At 36.0% G+C, this 16,480-nt stretch overlaps 4 protein-coding genes across 7 annotated transcripts in view; 1 reads left to right on the forward strand and 3 right to left on the reverse strand.

The window, feature by feature from the left end:
* On the reverse strand, positions 514 to 3,798 carry LOC104708407 (transcription factor TGA2). Of its 2 annotated transcripts, XM_010424969.2 has the most exons (10): positions 3,629 to 3,798; positions 2,862 to 2,895; positions 2,525 to 2,697; positions 2,361 to 2,432; positions 2,212 to 2,271; positions 2,035 to 2,112; positions 1,906 to 1,957; positions 1,387 to 1,658; positions 1,042 to 1,287; positions 514 to 963 (listed from the first exon to the last, which is right to left on the reverse strand). In XM_010424969.2, the coding sequence occupies exons 3-10, from the start codon at positions 2,588 to 2,590 to the stop codon at positions 817 to 819; spliced, it is 993 nt and encodes a 330-aa protein (XP_010423271.1). In that variant the 5' UTR covers positions 2,591 to 2,697; positions 2,862 to 2,895; positions 3,629 to 3,798; the 3' UTR covers positions 514 to 816. The 2 variants fall into 2 exon arrangements, with proteins under 2 accessions (XP_010423271.1, XP_010423270.1); XM_010424968.2 differs by lacking the exon at positions 2,862 to 2,895.
* LOC104708411 (probably inactive leucine-rich repeat receptor-like protein kinase At5g06940) lies at positions 4,466 to 7,455 on the forward strand. Its single transcript, XM_010424982.1, has 2 exons — positions 4,466 to 6,835; positions 6,915 to 7,455. Exons 1-2 carry the CDS (start codon positions 4,561 to 4,563, stop codon positions 7,277 to 7,279), a joined length of 2,640 nt encoding a protein of 879 aa, XP_010423284.1. The 5' UTR covers positions 4,466 to 4,560; the 3' UTR covers positions 7,280 to 7,455.
* LOC104708410 lies at positions 7,315 to 11,169 on the reverse strand. Of its 3 annotated transcripts, none has more exons than XM_010424976.2 (8): positions 10,930 to 11,169; positions 9,235 to 10,403; positions 8,957 to 9,143; positions 8,660 to 8,869; positions 8,406 to 8,579; positions 8,113 to 8,292; positions 7,884 to 7,997; positions 7,315 to 7,794 (listed from the first exon to the last, which is right to left on the reverse strand). In XM_010424976.2, the coding sequence occupies exons 2-8, from the start codon at positions 10,260 to 10,262 to the stop codon at positions 7,510 to 7,512; spliced, it is 2,178 nt and encodes a 725-aa protein (XP_010423278.1). In that variant the 5' UTR covers positions 10,263 to 10,403; positions 10,930 to 11,169; the 3' UTR covers positions 7,315 to 7,509. The 3 variants fall into 3 exon arrangements, with proteins under 3 accessions (XP_010423278.1, XP_010423279.1, XP_019084483.1); XM_010424977.2 differs by lacking the exon at positions 10,930 to 11,169 and adding an exon at positions 10,555 to 10,919; XM_019228938.1 differs by lacking the exon at positions 10,930 to 11,169 and having other exon boundaries at positions 9,235 to 10,545.
* The window catches only part of LOC104709899, a 2,973-nt gene continuing 1,075 nt past the window's right edge, over positions 14,583 to 16,480 (reverse strand). The window contains exons 5-6 of the mRNA XM_019228835.1: positions 15,507 to 15,706; positions 14,583 to 15,095 (exon numbers count right to left, since the gene is read on the reverse strand). Coding sequence (XP_019084380.1) covers positions 14,583 to 15,095; positions 15,507 to 15,706 — 713 coding nt within the window. The remainder of the gene's footprint in view (positions 15,096 to 15,506; positions 15,707 to 16,480) is intronic.

The raw sequence follows: 16,480 nt of genomic DNA on the forward strand, positions 1-16,480 counted from the left end.
CAAGAAATCAAAAATTCGTTTTTAAAGCTCATTATCTTCTCAAATGTTTTTACTTACAAATAAAAAATATTATATTAGAATGATAAATACTATTTTATCAATTAAATTAATATCAAACAAAATTTATGTTTGATGAATTTCATTCTCATACCGCTTAACACAAAAGATACTGTAAATTATTGTACATTGTATCATGATGAGACAATGACATCATTAGAATAAACATTGGATTTACTAGCATATCTGATTTTATTAGTGTGAAATCTCTGGAAACGAATTGTCCTTGAGAGTATAACATTATTGATAATCTGAAGTTATTTTTTCTTTTATATGTTCTCAATACATAAACAGTCACACTTTAACTAGTTGGAGATGTAAACATTTTGGAACACTTCATCATCTGTGTGAAGTTTGACATTAAGAATCCATTGAGAAAACCACAAAACTCAAGATAGAAATAAAAGTATCAAAACGCCTTTATCTTGTTAGATGATGATTAAGACACAAAAAAAAAAGTAAATGAAACACCTTACCACAAAAAAATAAAATTACAAAATTCAGTAACAATTCTGATATAAACAATACAGTAAACTTTCCAAATGCTAAGAAGAAAAAAAGACCTGACGGCTACAGCTAAAACAACATGAATTACCACAACCATTTTAGAAATCTAGAGACAAAGAGTCTTTACTTTTGTTTCACAGAAAACTGCTTATTCGTCGATGGATTTGGTAAGAAGAATCTGAGAAGTGTTAATTTAATAGTCTCTCCTGGTTTGTGTCCATATGGGTTTTGTACAGCTACCAAAATACAATTTCACTCTCTGGGTCGAGCAAGCCATAAGGAGCTAAGAGCTCGTAGCCGCGAGAAGTAATCATGAATTGCAAGTAGAGCACGCGCTGACTGCCGCGTTGTTAATACTCTTATCATCTGTTGCAATGTTTGTAGTCTCAAATTATCAGCCTGCCACCAACCAGAAGTATCATCATTATTACCATATATTCTAGAGATATCATCTCAAAACATCACAAGTGGTTGTACCTGGCGGATGAATCCTTCGAGGGTACCTAACTTTCCCATTGCCATGGCCATCTGACCCATGTAGCTCGCCACATTCCCTGATGAGCTTGAACCAAGAGTCCCGCTCGATAAAGTATCAGCTAGAGACTGTTGTAAGCTCTCCATTCCTTGAGACAAAGCATCTTCAGCCTGCTGCGATGTCTGTTGCAAGTTATTTATGCCCACCAACTGTCTCTCTGTCATTGGCTCCAACTGATTCGCCAGAAGCTGTTTGCACACATTTTTTTATTTATTATGACCATACTTCTAATGTACTATGTAAAAACAGATGTAACCGGAGAAAGACACAATGAAATAAGACCTGACCTTGAGAAGTTCAGATGAACGAAACCCACCGAGCCACAAAAAACATCTCTCAGCTGGTGTTTTCCACATACCAGACAGCAAGTGAAAGACATCATTCTTAGCTGCATTGCTCTTTATCCTGAAAAGCTCCTCATAGTGAGCCATCACACCATCAACTATTGTTCGAAGCTCAGCATCACCTGCATGGGCATTTAGTGCAGACCTCAGCTCGTTCATTTGCTTGTTCTTTTCTTCCAGCCACCGTGAATGTTCAGCATCAAAAGCCAAAGCACCTGAAATAAAAGATGTTATTACTTATAAACAAGAACAAATCCATGAGATTCGATCTTTTAAGTCAAAATCCACAACAATGCTAATTAGATGGAACAGTTTTAGCTATCAGAACCACGTCAGTCATCCATTTACTCTGACAACCCACCATATTGTTATGGGATGACGTGATGTAACTCATTGATTCTACACCTTATCAACAAATTACAAGCCAAAGAAAAACACACTAATAGAGAATAAGCAACTAACCATTTCCACCAGTAGAATGGGCTTGGTCTCCTGTGCTTGAAATGAAGACGCCCTGAAAGCGAGAAAATTCTTTTAGGTATACAGAACCACAAATTAATAATCAATGGAAATAAGAAAACAAATTTGAACCTGCTGTCTTGCTCTTTGCAGCTCCTGTTCAAGCTGGGTAAGTTTCAAGCGACTGTTCTCCAGCTGCTGAACATAAGCCTATGGAGGGAACAATTGAAAGAAATTAAGGTTCTTCTTTAATTTAGCGAAGAAAAAGGTAAAAAATAAAATTAACCAAGAACCAGTGGAAAGTTTTACCTTTTTCCTCAATCTGCTTTTCCTTGCTGCCTCGCGGTTTTGAGCAAGCCTACGAAGGGTCTATGGATCAAAATATAAGGAAAGAAGAAACAGATTATACATTGGCTCAATAAAAATAGTTATCTTATCTACAGAGATGGACATATCACCTTTTGATCCATCTTGCCCTTCGAGCGGTCACTAGAATCAGAAGCAGCAGTATTCGCTAGTGCCCCCTCAGACTGCATAAAATTAACACCAGAAAACTTTACTGGTCCATCACACTCGTTCGAAAAAAGATAAGTGAGAAAAAATAGCCAGATTATGAGCTAACCCCGAGATCTGGATGATCAGTGTCATCATCCGTTGAGACATCAGTTCTTGGACTGGTATCAGCCATATTACTTTCTCACCACTTATCTGTACTAACAAGTGATAACAAAGAGAATTTTCACTAGTGGCCTCACTTGTAGTAGCAACTTCTTGAGACTTCTCTTGCTTCTAAGACTGCCAAGATTCGGAAAGAAGTTAAGAAAAAGTAAAAGACAGAAAGAACGAAGTCAGCTGATAGAGGGTACAGAGAAAGAAAAAAGAAAGATATGCGGAACAACTGTTGGTCATCTAGACCATTGGCTGTGCTGAAGGAACACAGAAAAAACAGTATTATGTACCATCTCGTACGCTAACATAGCTTTCAATCAAGCCCTATACAAAGTCAAGAGAGAGGTTCTTTAGAAAAATAAATGCTGGAGAGTCCTTTACTTATCAATCAACACAGAAGTATCCCCCCATGGGAAATTCTGCTGACTACCAAAAGTCACAAACTCAAGAATATAAGAACCATTGATTTGTGCCAAACAGACGCCCACCAAACGGGTACCAAACTTATGTGCAGAAGAAAGCTAATTAAATGCAGATGTCACTCAAAAGAAGAGTAAAACTAACAAACGAAGATCCTCTGTGTACCAAATACTGATATACACCATCATAGTCCTAGAAAAAAACTAAACCTTTAAAGCAATTCAATTCATTGAGTAGAGTGATAAAACCAAACCTAATCAGAAAATTAATGACTCTGAAGTAACTTCAGTAGCTTGATTTGCAACTCTAGCTAAAAACAAAATCAACTCAGGTACTCACATCCGAGTTGACTCGATTTCTACTCAGTATTCACACCAAGCAAAGTAAAAAGACTAAGGATTTAAATCCAAATTACAAAATTTAAGAACAAAATCACGAACTCTATATTAAAAAAAAAAGAAAAAAAAAAAGCAGAACTCTTTAAGCTTCTGAAAGTCAACTAGGTTTAACTTCCAAACACAGAGTTAACAAGAAGTAGCTTCAAATGACTGTGAAGCAAACAACACAAAGAAGAAGAAAAAAAAGAACCCTAGAAAAAGAAAAGAAAAAAACTTGGGTTGATGAAGAAGAAACTGACCTGGTAAAAATCAAATCTTTGGAAGTGAAGAAGTAAAAGGGGTTTGAATTGAAATCAATCGGATTGAAACAAAGAAGCAGAGAGAGAGAGAGAGAGAGAGAGACGATCCGAAATTCCAATCTCCGAGACGTCGTTTTGTCTACAAATCTACCAGTTCCCAAAGACTCCTCTCCTCTCCTCTCCCTGCAAAAAAAAATATTAACGGAAATTTTCAAACTAAACCCTCTCTACTCTTTTTCTTACAATTACCTACCCCATTCTCTTAAAATTGCATAAAACACCCTTATTTCCAATTCTTGTCTGATTATTAGGTTTTTTAGGCACACCTGAAAATTTGAACAGATTTGTGAAAATGATGTTATACAAATAGAAAAATTAATTGAAAATCATAAACCGGATTCTCTGATTTATATCTTTAATTAGCCAATCCAACCAAACTTTCATCATGGCCCCTGTTTTAGATTAATATCAATATTCTTCCAAGTGGTGGAAGTAGGTGAAGTCAAGTGTGGTGGAACACACACTGGCTCAGTTAGAGGGTTTTGAATCTCATATTATAAGGAAAAACATAGGACCAAAGTTTGTTTAGCTGGAGTGTTCCTCCATTTATAGGGTTTAATGAGCCTGAATCATATCAACAAAATCTATCATTGTTTTACAAACTCGTAATTTAGTTTTTTTTCTTTTTGTTATTTTTACCAAATAAATTATAGTTTGTCCTAAACTTTTTTTTTTTTTTTGGCAACCAGTTTGTCCTAAACAAGATTACGCATATTTATTACATTACTACATGATTGCGCTCTCACTTTTTACAACATTTGACCTTATTTACTTGTTATCAATAATTGTCTTAAATTCTCTGTTTCACTATCACTCTCACTCTCACTCTCACTTGCTCTCACTCATTCACCAGATCCTCTTCAATCTTTTTAATGGCTACCAGATTCACGCACCAGTTTTCAATCTCACTAGCTTTCACATTCTTCTTCTTCTACTTCACTACGACCTTCTCTTTCACAGAAGATGAGGAGCTTGGTAATCTTCTCAGATTCAAGGCCTCCATTGATGATCCAAAAGGCTCTCTTTCAGGTTGGTTAAACACTTCTTCTTCTCACCATTGTAACTGGACTGGTATCACTTGTACCAGAGCTCCTTCTCTTTACGTCTCTTCCATTAACCTTCAAAGTTTGAATCTTTCTGGTGAAATCTCTGACTCTATTTGTGACCTCCCTTACCTCACTCACCTAGACCTTTCCCAAAACTTGTTCAATCAGCCAATCCCACTTCATTTGTCTCGCTGTGTCACGTTAGAGACTCTGAATCTCAGCTCTAATCTCATCTGGGGCACAATCCCTGATCAGATTTCTGAGTTTAGTTCTTTGAAAAATCTTGATTTGAGCAGCAACCATGTCGAGGGTAAGATTCCAGAAGACTTAGGGTTACTGTTCAATCTGCAAGTTCTCAACTTGGGAAGTAATCTGCTCACTGGTGTCGTCCCTTCTGCTATTGGGAAGCTAAGTGAGCTTGTGGTTCTTGATTTGTCTGAAAACAGCTATCTGGTTAGTGAGATTCCTTCTTTTATTGGGAAACTAGACAAGCTTGAACAGCTTATGTTGCATAGGTCAGGCTTCCATGGAGAGATTCCTACTTCGTTTGTTGGTTTGACAAGTTTGAAAACTTTGGATCTTTGTTTCAACAACCTCAGTGGTGAAATCCCTCGATCCTTAGGGCCTTCTCTCAAGAACTTGGTGTCTCTTGATGTGTCACAGAATAAGTTATCTGGCTCTTTCCCTGGTGGTATTTGCAGTGGTAAAAGGCTTATTAACCTTTCTCTCCATTCAAATTTCTTTGAAGGGTCATTGCCTAACTCCATTGGTGAATGCCTTACTCTGGAGAGGTTTCAAGTGCAGGACAATGGATTCTCTGGTGAGTTTCCAGCTGCGTTATGGAAATTACCCAAGATTAAGATTATTAAAGCGGATAATAATCGGTTCACAGGTCAAGTGCCTGATTCTGTGTCGTTGGCTTCTGCATTAGAGCAAGTTGAGATAGACAACAATTCCTTTTCTGGTGAAATCCCACATGGTCTTGGAATGATTAAGAGCTTGTATAAGTTCTCTGCTTCTGAAAACGGGTTTGGTGGAGAGTTACCGCCGAATTTTTGTGACTCACCTGTACTTAGTATTGTAAACATCTCTCACAATAGGTTCTTAGGGAAGATACCAGAACTGAAGAATTGCAAGAAGCTTGTCTCTTTGTCTCTAGCAGGCAATGCATTTACCGGAGAAATCCCTTCATCACTTGCTGATCTGCATGTTTTGACTTATCTTGATCTCTCTGAGAATAGTCTTACTGGTTTGATTCCTCAAGACTTACAAAACCTGAAGCTAGCTCTCTTCAACGTGTCGTTCAATAGATTATCAGGTGAAGTACCTCAATCTCTGGTCTCCGGGTTACCAGCTTCCTTTCTACAAGGAAATCCTGAGCTTTGTGGACCTGGTTTACCCAATGCTTGCTCCTCTGATCGCTCTAGCTTCCATAAAAAGGGTAGTAAAGCGTTGATGTTAGCTTTGATATGTTTAGCACTTGCTATTGCCACTTTGCTTGCAGCGTTATACCGGTATTCCCGAAAGAAAGTGCAGTTTAAGGGTACTTGGCACTCGGAGTTTTATTATCCCCTCAAGTTAACCGAGCATGAGTTGATGAAAGTGGTGAATGAAAGTTGTCCTTCCGGGAGTGAAGTATATGTTCTCAGTTTATTGAGTGGTGAGTTAATAGCTGTGAAGAAGCTCATGAATTCTAAGAATATAACCTCAAAAGCTCTGAAAGCTCAAGTGAGAACCATAGCAAAGATACGGCATAAGAACATTACTCGAATTCTTGGATTTTGTTTCACAGAAGAATTGCTCTTCTTGATCTATGAGTTCACACAAAATGGTAGCTTACATGATATGCTATCAAGATCTGGCGACCAACTGCAGTGGAGCATTAGGTTGAAGATAGCACTAGGTGCTGCTCAAGCATTGGCATACATAAGCAAAGATTATGTGCCACACTTACTCCATAGGAACCTAAAGTCAGCAAACGTTCTCTTGGACAAAGATTTTGTACCCAAGCTCTCTGATTTTGCTCTTGACCATATTGTTGGAGAAACTGCTTTTCAGTCTCTGGTACATGCAAACTCCAACTCCTGCTATACTGCACCAGGTAAATGTCTAGAACTACTGAATTTTTCTGTTATGATGTTCTGAAACCTTTGATGATTTTTTTACTTAATTGGATACAGAAATCAATTACAGCAAGAAAGCAACAGAAAATATGGATGTTTACAGTTTTGGTGTTGTACTTCTAGAACTTGTAACGGGGCAAAGAGCAGAGAAAACAGAAGAAGGCGCATCTAGAGAGTCTGTTGACATAGTGAAGCAGGTCAGGAGGAAGATAAACCTGACTGATGGAGCCGCGCAAGTTCTTGACCAAAAGATCTTGTCTGATTCTTGTCAATCAGACATGCTAAAGACCTTAGACCTTGCTTTAGATTGCACCGCCATTGCTGCAGAGAAACGACCTTCATTGGTTCAAGTTATTAAAGTGCTCGAGGGTATTAGTTCTTCTGCCTCAGCTTCTGCTGAGAAGTTTCCAGTTTACGCATAAAAAAGAAAGCAAGAGAGACCATTTCTTGTCTGTGGTTTTAACTTTAAAATCAAGCTTGTATTGAAATGGTCCAAGTGCAAGATGATATGATTTTTGTTTTTGTAAAATTAGAGTATGTATTGATGTACATTGGTCATTTGATGTTCAAGGACAATAAGAATTGGGTTTTGAGTGTACTTCTCGATGAGCTTGGAATTTCCACAGGCGCTTTTCGGTCAAACAAACCAGGTTTAGGGTTTTCCAAGGAGTCTGTATCTTTCGTTAGTCTGAGAAAAACTGAGGTTTTCCTTTTCTTCAGCCCCTTTGCTGTAGTATGGAAGAGATCTTGATATCTCTACCTCTTTGTTGCTGCTGTATTCTTTGTTTAGAGTCGTAGAAAGCTTAAGCTTTTCATCAAACTCTGCAACAATGTCAGTCAAGTGGCTATAAGAAGGAAGACAATATGAAACTGGATGGACTTGCCGAGGAAAACCTCTAGTTGCGTCTCCAGAAGAGCTTCTACTCTCAAGTATGCACTGGAAACACAGAAACAATGTAGTTTTAGTCTTGTAGCAAGATAAATTTTCTTTGTATGTCATTGAAGGACTGAAATAAGTAGATCAACCTGAGTGTTGAGTTCCTCAAGAACAATTCCTGGAACAGGGTATGGGCAGAATTCATCGGGGGTGAAATTGCATAAAATCCTTTTTATTAAACTCAGGCCAATAGATGGGCAGACCTGTGAAACACAAAACCAAAATATAAACCAGAAGGTAGGTGTTGAAACCAAGCGACTATGAAGATCACAGTTTCAAGGTGTTAATAAGCAGTACTAAATCATGAAGCATACATACCTCATCCCTGGTGGAACTTTCTACAAGCATTTCTTTTGGTAGCATAAGGAGATCGCTCAGTTCATTGAGCAAGTGGAAAGGTTTAAATGTCTCATCCCCTTTTTGCATTTGTTTCTCCTTTTCCAGAGAATGATCAACATCGCCAAATATGTCTGTAAGCAATCTCGACCAGTAGCCAACCTGCATAAACATTTTATATTAGCATACATGACTTCTAAAATATTGGCAACTAAAGTAGTAAATTGCTTGGGAAGATGGGATAATGTACGACTTCAAATGATTTAAGTGAATACCGTGTTTTTCAGTTTTACACCAGATTCAAAGCTCAAAACCCCTGCTGGAATTGGCAGAACTCTTGGGTCAGCAATGGGATCAGAGACGGGATCAGACGATGTCTGATGAGCCCACTCACGGAGAATAGCATTAAACATAGCCACATCAAGTCTTACAATGCATTGCTCCATAACCTAGTTAGACAGAACATATCAGTTCAATCCAGAAGAAAAGAACCATTCCACTGGAAGAAGGGAAGTTAAATGGACTATACCATTCTGGTCAATACATGCAAGCAGCCACATTTACGCTTTGCTGCTTGAACAGGACAGAGCCGTTGAAGCGCCTCCTCAAAAGCGTTTTTCCAAAGGTTGACAGAAAAGCTCTCTTGTAACTTGTCACATGTTGCTGGTTCTGAAAAATTCCCCATCATGTCACCCATCGTCGATTCTACCCCTTGAGGTCTCATGTGAACCATTATTACCTAACAGAAGGAGTGGAAATCTAAAGACATTTAACAACTGCAGCTTACTATTAAGATAGAATGATCTATGGCTTTTTTGGTTTTTACCTGTGACCATATAGATTCAACTACTTGAGTGAATAAACATGATTCAACTCTTCTTAATGCCGCTATCAGAGTTCTTACATCGGTCCAATCTTCTTCAAGAGAATTTGATCCATTTCGATATGTGCCAACAAATTTCTGTGAAATGATCTCTCGCAACATGACAGTGTTGGATAACCAGTACGTTAACCTGAGCCAAAGAAAAGACAAGCAACATAATAAGGTTGACCAGATCCTATAGAAACATATATACAAGAAGAATGAACATCTCTTTTAATTACCTTGGTACATCGCTTCCACATGATTTCAGCACCAATGACAGACCAGACACAATGTTTTTGGTCACAGAGATTAACTTGTTCTCACTCTTATTTTTTCTAGCAAGTGTGTAGAGTCTAAAAAGGTCTCCTGCAGGTCTGTGCAGCTTGTGTGATGAGCTCTCATGTTCTGGAAAAACAGAGTATATTGACATCTCAAGAGCAGCCACTTCTCTCAGTTCTTCTTCAAGTACCACGATTCGAGTTTCCAGGTTCCCAATCTTTTGAGTAAAAACTTTCTCCACTTCAGTCCTTTTGTTTTCCTTGTACACAAGTGTTTCATTGTCACTTTCACTGTTAACAACGACATTCAAAGCATCTTCAAACTCGTCATCTTCTTTTGCATCCTCAAAAGGTGTGGAGTCAACTGCTGAAGCAGATGAAGCAGAGGAAAAAATCTTGTTTTCAGAGGTTTTATAAGAAGATAAATCAGAAAAAGCTTTTGCCTGGCTTTTACTGGATCTTACGGTCTTTCTAGCAGTGCCGTGGAAGGTATGGGATCGAGATCTAACCGAATCAACATTGTTTCGTCCCTTTGTTGTTAATGGTCTATCCTGGGAGCTTTTGCTCTTGGAAACCATTGATGTCCTATCTGATTTCTTCTCTTCAAGGGAAAACAGATCACCTTGAGACGAAGACACAGACTCACTGTTTGTTTCAGTGTCTGATTCATCACGGTTTCCTTCTTCTCCACAATCCACCAGGTTCCCATCATTTCTTGATTTCCCTTGAGCATCATCCACGTAATGCACCATCACATTGTCATAGACTTCAGAAGACTCTGACCCAGTAGTTGAATCATTTACAACGATGGAAGAAGGCTCAGAAGCTGTCGTGGCATCCAAAACTCTGGAAACTAGCTGAGCCGCATTCAACGGTTTCAAGCCATTCCCTTTACTACTACTACGCGGCTTCTGATCTTTCTTTGCTGAATTGGTCGTGGTTCTTGGCTGCAAACTAGTCGAATTCCTTGGCTTCTCGAATCTTTTCATCGCCTTCTAATCCAAAAAAAAAAATCACAATTGGAAAAGTTCTTTGCAGAGACTTAACAACAATGACGTTGAACTTCTCAACAGTGACGTGGAACTTCTCAAAGATTCTCAAAAGAGCAACCCCTATTCAAATCACATGATCTGCAGAAGAAAGCAAGAAACTTTATTGTCTTAAAGTTCAATAACAAAAAAAAAAAAGAATGATAGATTAGAGATAACTTGAAGGCTGAGATATGTATGCAGGAAGTAAAAGCTTAAAAAGGAAGCAAAGACAAGAGAGAACATGGATCACCGACTAAAAAATTGTCGAACACCTTATGGACATGATTAGTCTTGTCTTAACTGGTGACAGCAACCGATGTTTCCTCATAGAAAAAACAAACATTTCATTCATTCATTCATGAGAACTATGAGATCACACTAATTAGTATTTTAAATAATTTTAAATCAAGTTGCAGACAAGATTATTATTTTTTGCCGCTAGCCACGACACATGGGTGTATCAACAACATATGAGAGCACGTCTTTGTCTTTCACTATTACTTAATTAAACGGACACACACAATAACCGAGTCTAACAACAATGAGCACGTCTTGATCCGGATTCTGATGCAGTGAGTGAGACACGACGAAAGCGGAAAATTTCTGAATTTTTTTTACAACGAACCTGAGACAAAGAAGCTTGGGCGAGATCCAATGTTTAGTGATTTTTTGAATCTGAATCAAGAAAAGAGCAGAGCAGAGTCAAAAGGGATGATTTTTTTGACTTTTTAAAGGGAATGTAACAGCAGGTCATGGTTTGTGAGTGTGTTTGTGACTCTCGATCGGGTTTAAAAGAGGATTAAGAAGTCACTCTCTTTCTATGAATCGGTCGGTGATTAGTTTAATATCAAAAATTAGGATGAAAACGGTTACACCTACAGGTCGTCGTCGTCACTCGTCATCTTCTTCTTCCCAAGACGTTTTACCACATTTTTTTGGCCGCGTTTCCTTCATTTTTTTGTTTTTGTTATTATACGTTTAATTAATAACTAGGTATAACCGGCACTATATGTTTAATAAATCAATTTAAATAAAATATTATGAGTAAATTATTACTTGAAATTTAAGATTCGTTTGTATAAAACAAAATATGTAACTAAAGTTTTTTTCGTTTATTCAAATTTGCGTTTATTTTCTGTAAAATACGTTTCACCCGTGAAATATTTGAACTTGGAAAAGAATTTTGAGGTGGTGTAAAAAGTTTTGATGTCTTTTTGTATTTCTACAAATCAAATTCACATATTTTATGTTTCAAATTATTGTCTATATCACTATACCATTAAATAGATAAAACAATATTTTTAAACTAATTGATTTAATTTAAACTAATCATAAGTTTAAAAATGCAATGAGAAAAACGATAAAAGTGATAAATAAATGAATAGTTTTTTTTCTTGTTTGTGAAATTTAATTTACTTTTGATAAGTAAATAGGTTATGAAAATGATAATTAAATACATTTTCGGATTTAATAGTTGATAAAATCTTTCATATTTAAAAACTAATAGAAATAAATATTGGCTCATAATATTTCAGTGGCATGTTTATGTAAATAACAATAAAAGTAAGGACATTTTTTGAAAAATATATAGGAGCTCTGTGAGCGCGACACATCAGCTTTTTTGTAAGAGTGCTTCTCTTTTAATATATAGAGGATTATGGAATCCCAAACGTTTGTGTTATCCACGAGACAATCAATAAACATAAATTAATGGTAATTCATTTTAATGTTAATGGTAAAGTTCAATGATTTACTACCTACTAAGATGGGGTATTGGTTTAGGATTTAGAAAGAATTTTAATGACTTTAAAAGTTATATAAAATATGTTATTATTCAATTAAGACTTTTTAAAACTTTTTTAAAATTTGGTGTTATTAGTTATGGATTTATAAAAAGTAATCTAAAATCTTGATAAATCTATTGTTATTGGATTAAGAGTTTTATAAAGTCATTAAAAGTTTTATGTTATTCAAATAAAACAAAAGAATCTTGGATTGTTAATGAATTCAAATATTATGTTATTGGTTTAAGATCTTCATAAAAAAAGTCATGAAAACTCTCTCATCAAATAGAAAGATTTGTGAATCATAGTCCATGACTTTTTGGGAGGCAGAGAAGAAAAACCGAAGACGTCGCAAACCAAACTCATATACCCAGAAAAAAAAATAGTGGGGAGAAGAAAAGATGAGAAACCAGCGGTGACCTTCCACCACTGTCCGATGATGGATTATACGGTGACCTTCCACCACCGTCCGATGAAAAAAGTGCTTGGTGGATTATACGGTGACCTTCCACCACCGTCCAATGATGAGAAACCCAGCGGAAACTCCTCCTCTGTCTGGTCAAGTAATACCAAAATGGCTCCACCTACGCTTCGCAAACCACCGGCTTTTGCTCCGACCCAAACATGTCGTGTCGTCGTTACCCTACAAGCTTCCTTCTCTTTCTTCTTCGTTGATTACTCCGGCGATAGAGTCAGTACCTTCGCAGCCAGCACGTGAATTGTGATAGACAAAGAGCAAACGTGTTACGTGTACTTATGATTGTGAATTGTGAAAGAAGATATATTTTACTAGTTATCTTGCAGAGAGCAAACGTATGTGAACAGGGAGCACTAAAAATACAAATCAAAACAAAACTTCTAAAAGAGAGAGAAGAGCATGTGCATCCTTATGAGACAGAGAAGTCAATGTAGTATATTATTTTCTCATCTCTCTCTCTCATTCTCTCAACTTTCACTTCGACTCTCTCTCTCTTCTTTCTTTATCTCTCTTTCTTCTCTATGTGTGTGTGCATGTTTGTTTACGTCACACTCCGAGTATATTAGATCATGACATCCTTTTTTGTATAAAATTTTGTATCATCACTTCCGTAACAAGAAGTGGAGCCAACGAAGAGAACACATACGCATCAACAAAATATGAAATATGAGATAAGCAAGAGATTTTTTTTTCTTTCATAGAAGCGTTGAATCAAAAAATATTGATATTGTGCAATATTTTTTGAGAAAGATTTTACAAGATTTTATGAGTGATTTTACAAGATTAGAAAAAACAAATCAGCAAGATTTTAAACAATTTTCTAAACAATCACTTAAAATAATCAATTTTATACTTTCCATGATTTTATTTAAAGTCATTAAAATTCTCTTAAAATCTCAAACCAATACCATCCCCTAATAGTTTGTTTATCAAATGCAGAATTAAAATAGAAATAAAAATAATACAAAATCATTTTGAATGATAATTTCTTTTTAAAAAGAAAAAAAAAATGTATCATGATGAAACAATGAAGTCATTAGAATAAACAATTGGGAAAATCCAAAAAGTCTCATATCAAATTCGAATCATATATTAGACATTTGATGCATCGTATGTATGTCTCACGTATGTTGTATAAACTAATAATCATCTTTCGTTACAAGTTACAACATTCTTTGATATAGTATAATTATTTAACAAAAAAATAAGGAAAAAGAAGACAACAGCTCTCTGAATTGGTAGAAAATTTGGCAATTTCGATTCCTCACTCATAAAATAGCTCCTATAATTTGGAGCAAGGATTAATTTAAAACGTGGGATAATTAAGTCTCATCTTGCATATGTCTGTCTGTCTTGCGCAAATACAACAAAGAAAAAAGTATAACAGCAACACACGTCACAAACAGAGGCAGTCGACAACAATAAACCAAACTATGGGTTTGCATGCTCTAACTTCTAATCCATCTTCATTTATACTTTTTCTTGGAGATAGTTTCCAATATTCCTGATAAAAAAAAAACAATGGAAATTAGTCAAATTAACAAAACAAACGAATAATCAAATAAACGCAATACACTTAGAAAAAAAGAAGAAGAAAAAAACTTGTCAGTGTCAGGGTCCTGGACTCCGCAATGTTTGATGTTGTTGTTCGCAACCGTCGAAATGAAAACCATACCCACAAATGACGCAGTTGCAAATCATATTAACTACGTTGTCTGAGCTCCAGTGACAAACAACACTCGAACGACAATGTTCAGGTAAAGCAGCACCGTCCAGCTTTAAGATATATCCCACCATGCTACGAAAGAAGCATAATTTATATGTCCAACACTCACAGCGGAACTCTATGATGATGTGATTGTCATTCCATTGACAACAGTTAATACGAATGGCTGATCTAGAACATATTTTAACCCGGGGCACAAAATAATATTAATTTTTTTTATAAAAAATTATAACGATATGAAAATAAGTTGTTAAAATAAAAATAATAATAAGTTTTACAACAAAACAAATTTATAAAGTTATCCTACGTTCTTTCATATCCTGAAACATTTTCATCACTATTTCATTTGTCATCTTATCAAATAATTCCTTTTCAATAAAAGAGACTAAACAATCATTTAGAAACTTATCACCAATACGGTTGCGCAAACTAGTCTTCACAATGTTCATTGCAGAAAAACATCTTTCAACCGTTGTCGTGGCTATAGGTAAAGTCAAAACTAGCTTCAGAAGTCGATAAACCTGAGGATACGAAAGATATTTCCTTGTCTCTACAATCACATGTGCAAGATCCCCCAGACTCTTCAAATTAGCAAATCTTTCATCTTCCCGGATATTATCGATGTACAAACCAAGTTGGTGTTCAAGTGATATTCGATCGACAGAAGTAAAATCTTTGGGATAAAACTCAGATAATCTCATAACCTTCAACGGATCAAACTCATGAAATGAATCAATAAGACTTAAAGAAGCAACACAACCAAGTAATTCAGTGTTTACCTCATCAAAACGATCATTAAACTCCTGAATTTGCATATCTAATACAGTGTAAAAGCACTCCACTTGATAATGATGCAAGTTGGTCATGTTGCTTCTTTTTATTGGCTTTCTTGGGTCAACAAATTCGTCATCCATAATGAGCAACTCAGTGTCATGATTCTCACAAAAAACAAAAACTTTAGTAAGAAGAGAATCCCATCCATCATCTCGGAGCTTGCATAATTGCTGTTTGGTGGATTTCACTAGGCTCATAGCATTCAAAATGTCTTGGTCTTTCCTTTGTAAAGCCACTGATAAACTATTCGTGAGACCAAGGATAAGCAACATCAATTGCAGGTAGAACACAAAATCAAAGGTATTAAAATATTTAAGAAGACCATTAGCTTGTCGTCTTTTGGTACTATCAGAACCATCCTTTTCGATATACTCAAGTACTTTAATGATAATAGAAAATAAATCAACCAACCGCAGTAATGTTGTGTAGTGAGAATCCCAACAAGTATTACCAGGTCTCTGTAGTGAGAGTTCTTGATTCAATCCTTTTCCTGTCTTAATTTCACCTCGACTGATTCCTTCCTCGATTCTTTTTCGATATTCTTCTCGAATCATATCCTTTCTCTTACAAGAAGTTCCAACCACATTTACCAAAACAGAAATCATATCAAAGAAGTCTCCAACTTCAAAATGCTTTTTAGCAACTGCCACGACAACTAACTGAAGCTGATGAGCAAAACAATGGATATAATAAGCAGAACTATTTTCTCTCAAAATGAGAGATCTTAACCCATTGAATTCACCTTTCATATTACTTGCTCCATCATAGCCCTGTCCTCTTAATTGTTTCATACTCAAACCATGTTTGACAAACAATGAATCAATAGCACATTTCAGAGATGCAGAAGTTGTTTCTTTAACATGGACAAGACCAATAAATCTTTCTTTGATTGTCCCATGTTTATCAACAAAACAAAAAACCACTGTCATTTGTTCTTTATCAGAAACATCTGCAGATTCATCCACCAACAAGCAAAATACATCATGATCAACTTCTTGAATTATAAATCTAATAACTTCCTCTGCAAAGCAATGCACTATATATTTCTGAATTTCAGGACATATCATCTGATTATTTTTTGGAGCATTCTCCAACACAACTTTGCTTACTAGCTCATTCTGCCCTGCAGTATATTTCACAAGCTCTAAAAAATTTCCCCTATTAGCTGATTCCATTGACTCATCATGACCTCTAAAAGATAATTCTTGTCGTAGTAAATATCTACAACAATCAATTGAAGCATTCAATCTGATTTTGTATTCATTTTTGACTATGTTATCTTGCTTATAAAAAGCATGAACAATTGATTGACTTTGCTTCATCAAAGCATCAGCATTTTTTAATGCATTATTGT

The sequence above is a fragment of the Camelina sativa genome, chromosome 8 (assembly GCF_000633955.1).
Source record: "Camelina sativa cultivar DH55 chromosome 8, Cs, whole genome shotgun sequence".
Lineage (NCBI taxonomy): Eukaryota > Viridiplantae > Streptophyta > Magnoliopsida > Brassicales > Brassicaceae > Camelina > Camelina sativa.

Bases quoted from the DNA above. Each gene is read 5' to 3' on its own strand.
- LOC104708407 (XM_010424968.2), bottom strand. From the start codon at position 2,590: ATGGCTGATACCAGTCCAAGAACTGATGTCTCAACGGATGATGACACT. The intron at 2,113-2,211 runs GTAAAACTTTCC...TTCCCTCCATAG, and splicing joins AAAGCAGATTGAGGAAAAAG to GCTTATGTTCAGCAGCTGGA. The intron at 1,659-1,905 runs GTTAGTTGCTTA...CTTTTATTTCAG, and splicing joins CCATTCTACTGGTGGAAATG to GTGCTTTGGCTTTTGATGCT.
- LOC104708411 (XM_010424982.1), top strand. From the start codon at position 4,561: ATGGCTACCAGATTCACGCACCAGTTTTCAATCTCACTAGCTTTCACA. The intron at 6,836-6,914 runs GTAAATGTCTAG...AATTGGATACAG, and splicing joins CTCCTGCTATACTGCACCAG to AAATCAATTACAGCAAGAAA.
- LOC104708410 (XM_010424976.2), bottom strand. From the start codon at position 10,262: ATGAAAAGATTCGAGAAGCCAAGGAATTCGACTAGTTTGCAGCCAAGA. The intron at 8,580-8,659 runs GTATAGTCCATT...CTGTCTAACTAG, and splicing joins TGCATGTATTGACCAGAATG to GTTATGGAGCAATGCATTGT. The intron at 7,998-8,112 runs GTATGTATGCTT...TGTGTTTCACAG, and splicing joins AAAGTTCCACCAGGGATGAG to GTCTGCCCATCTATTGGCCT.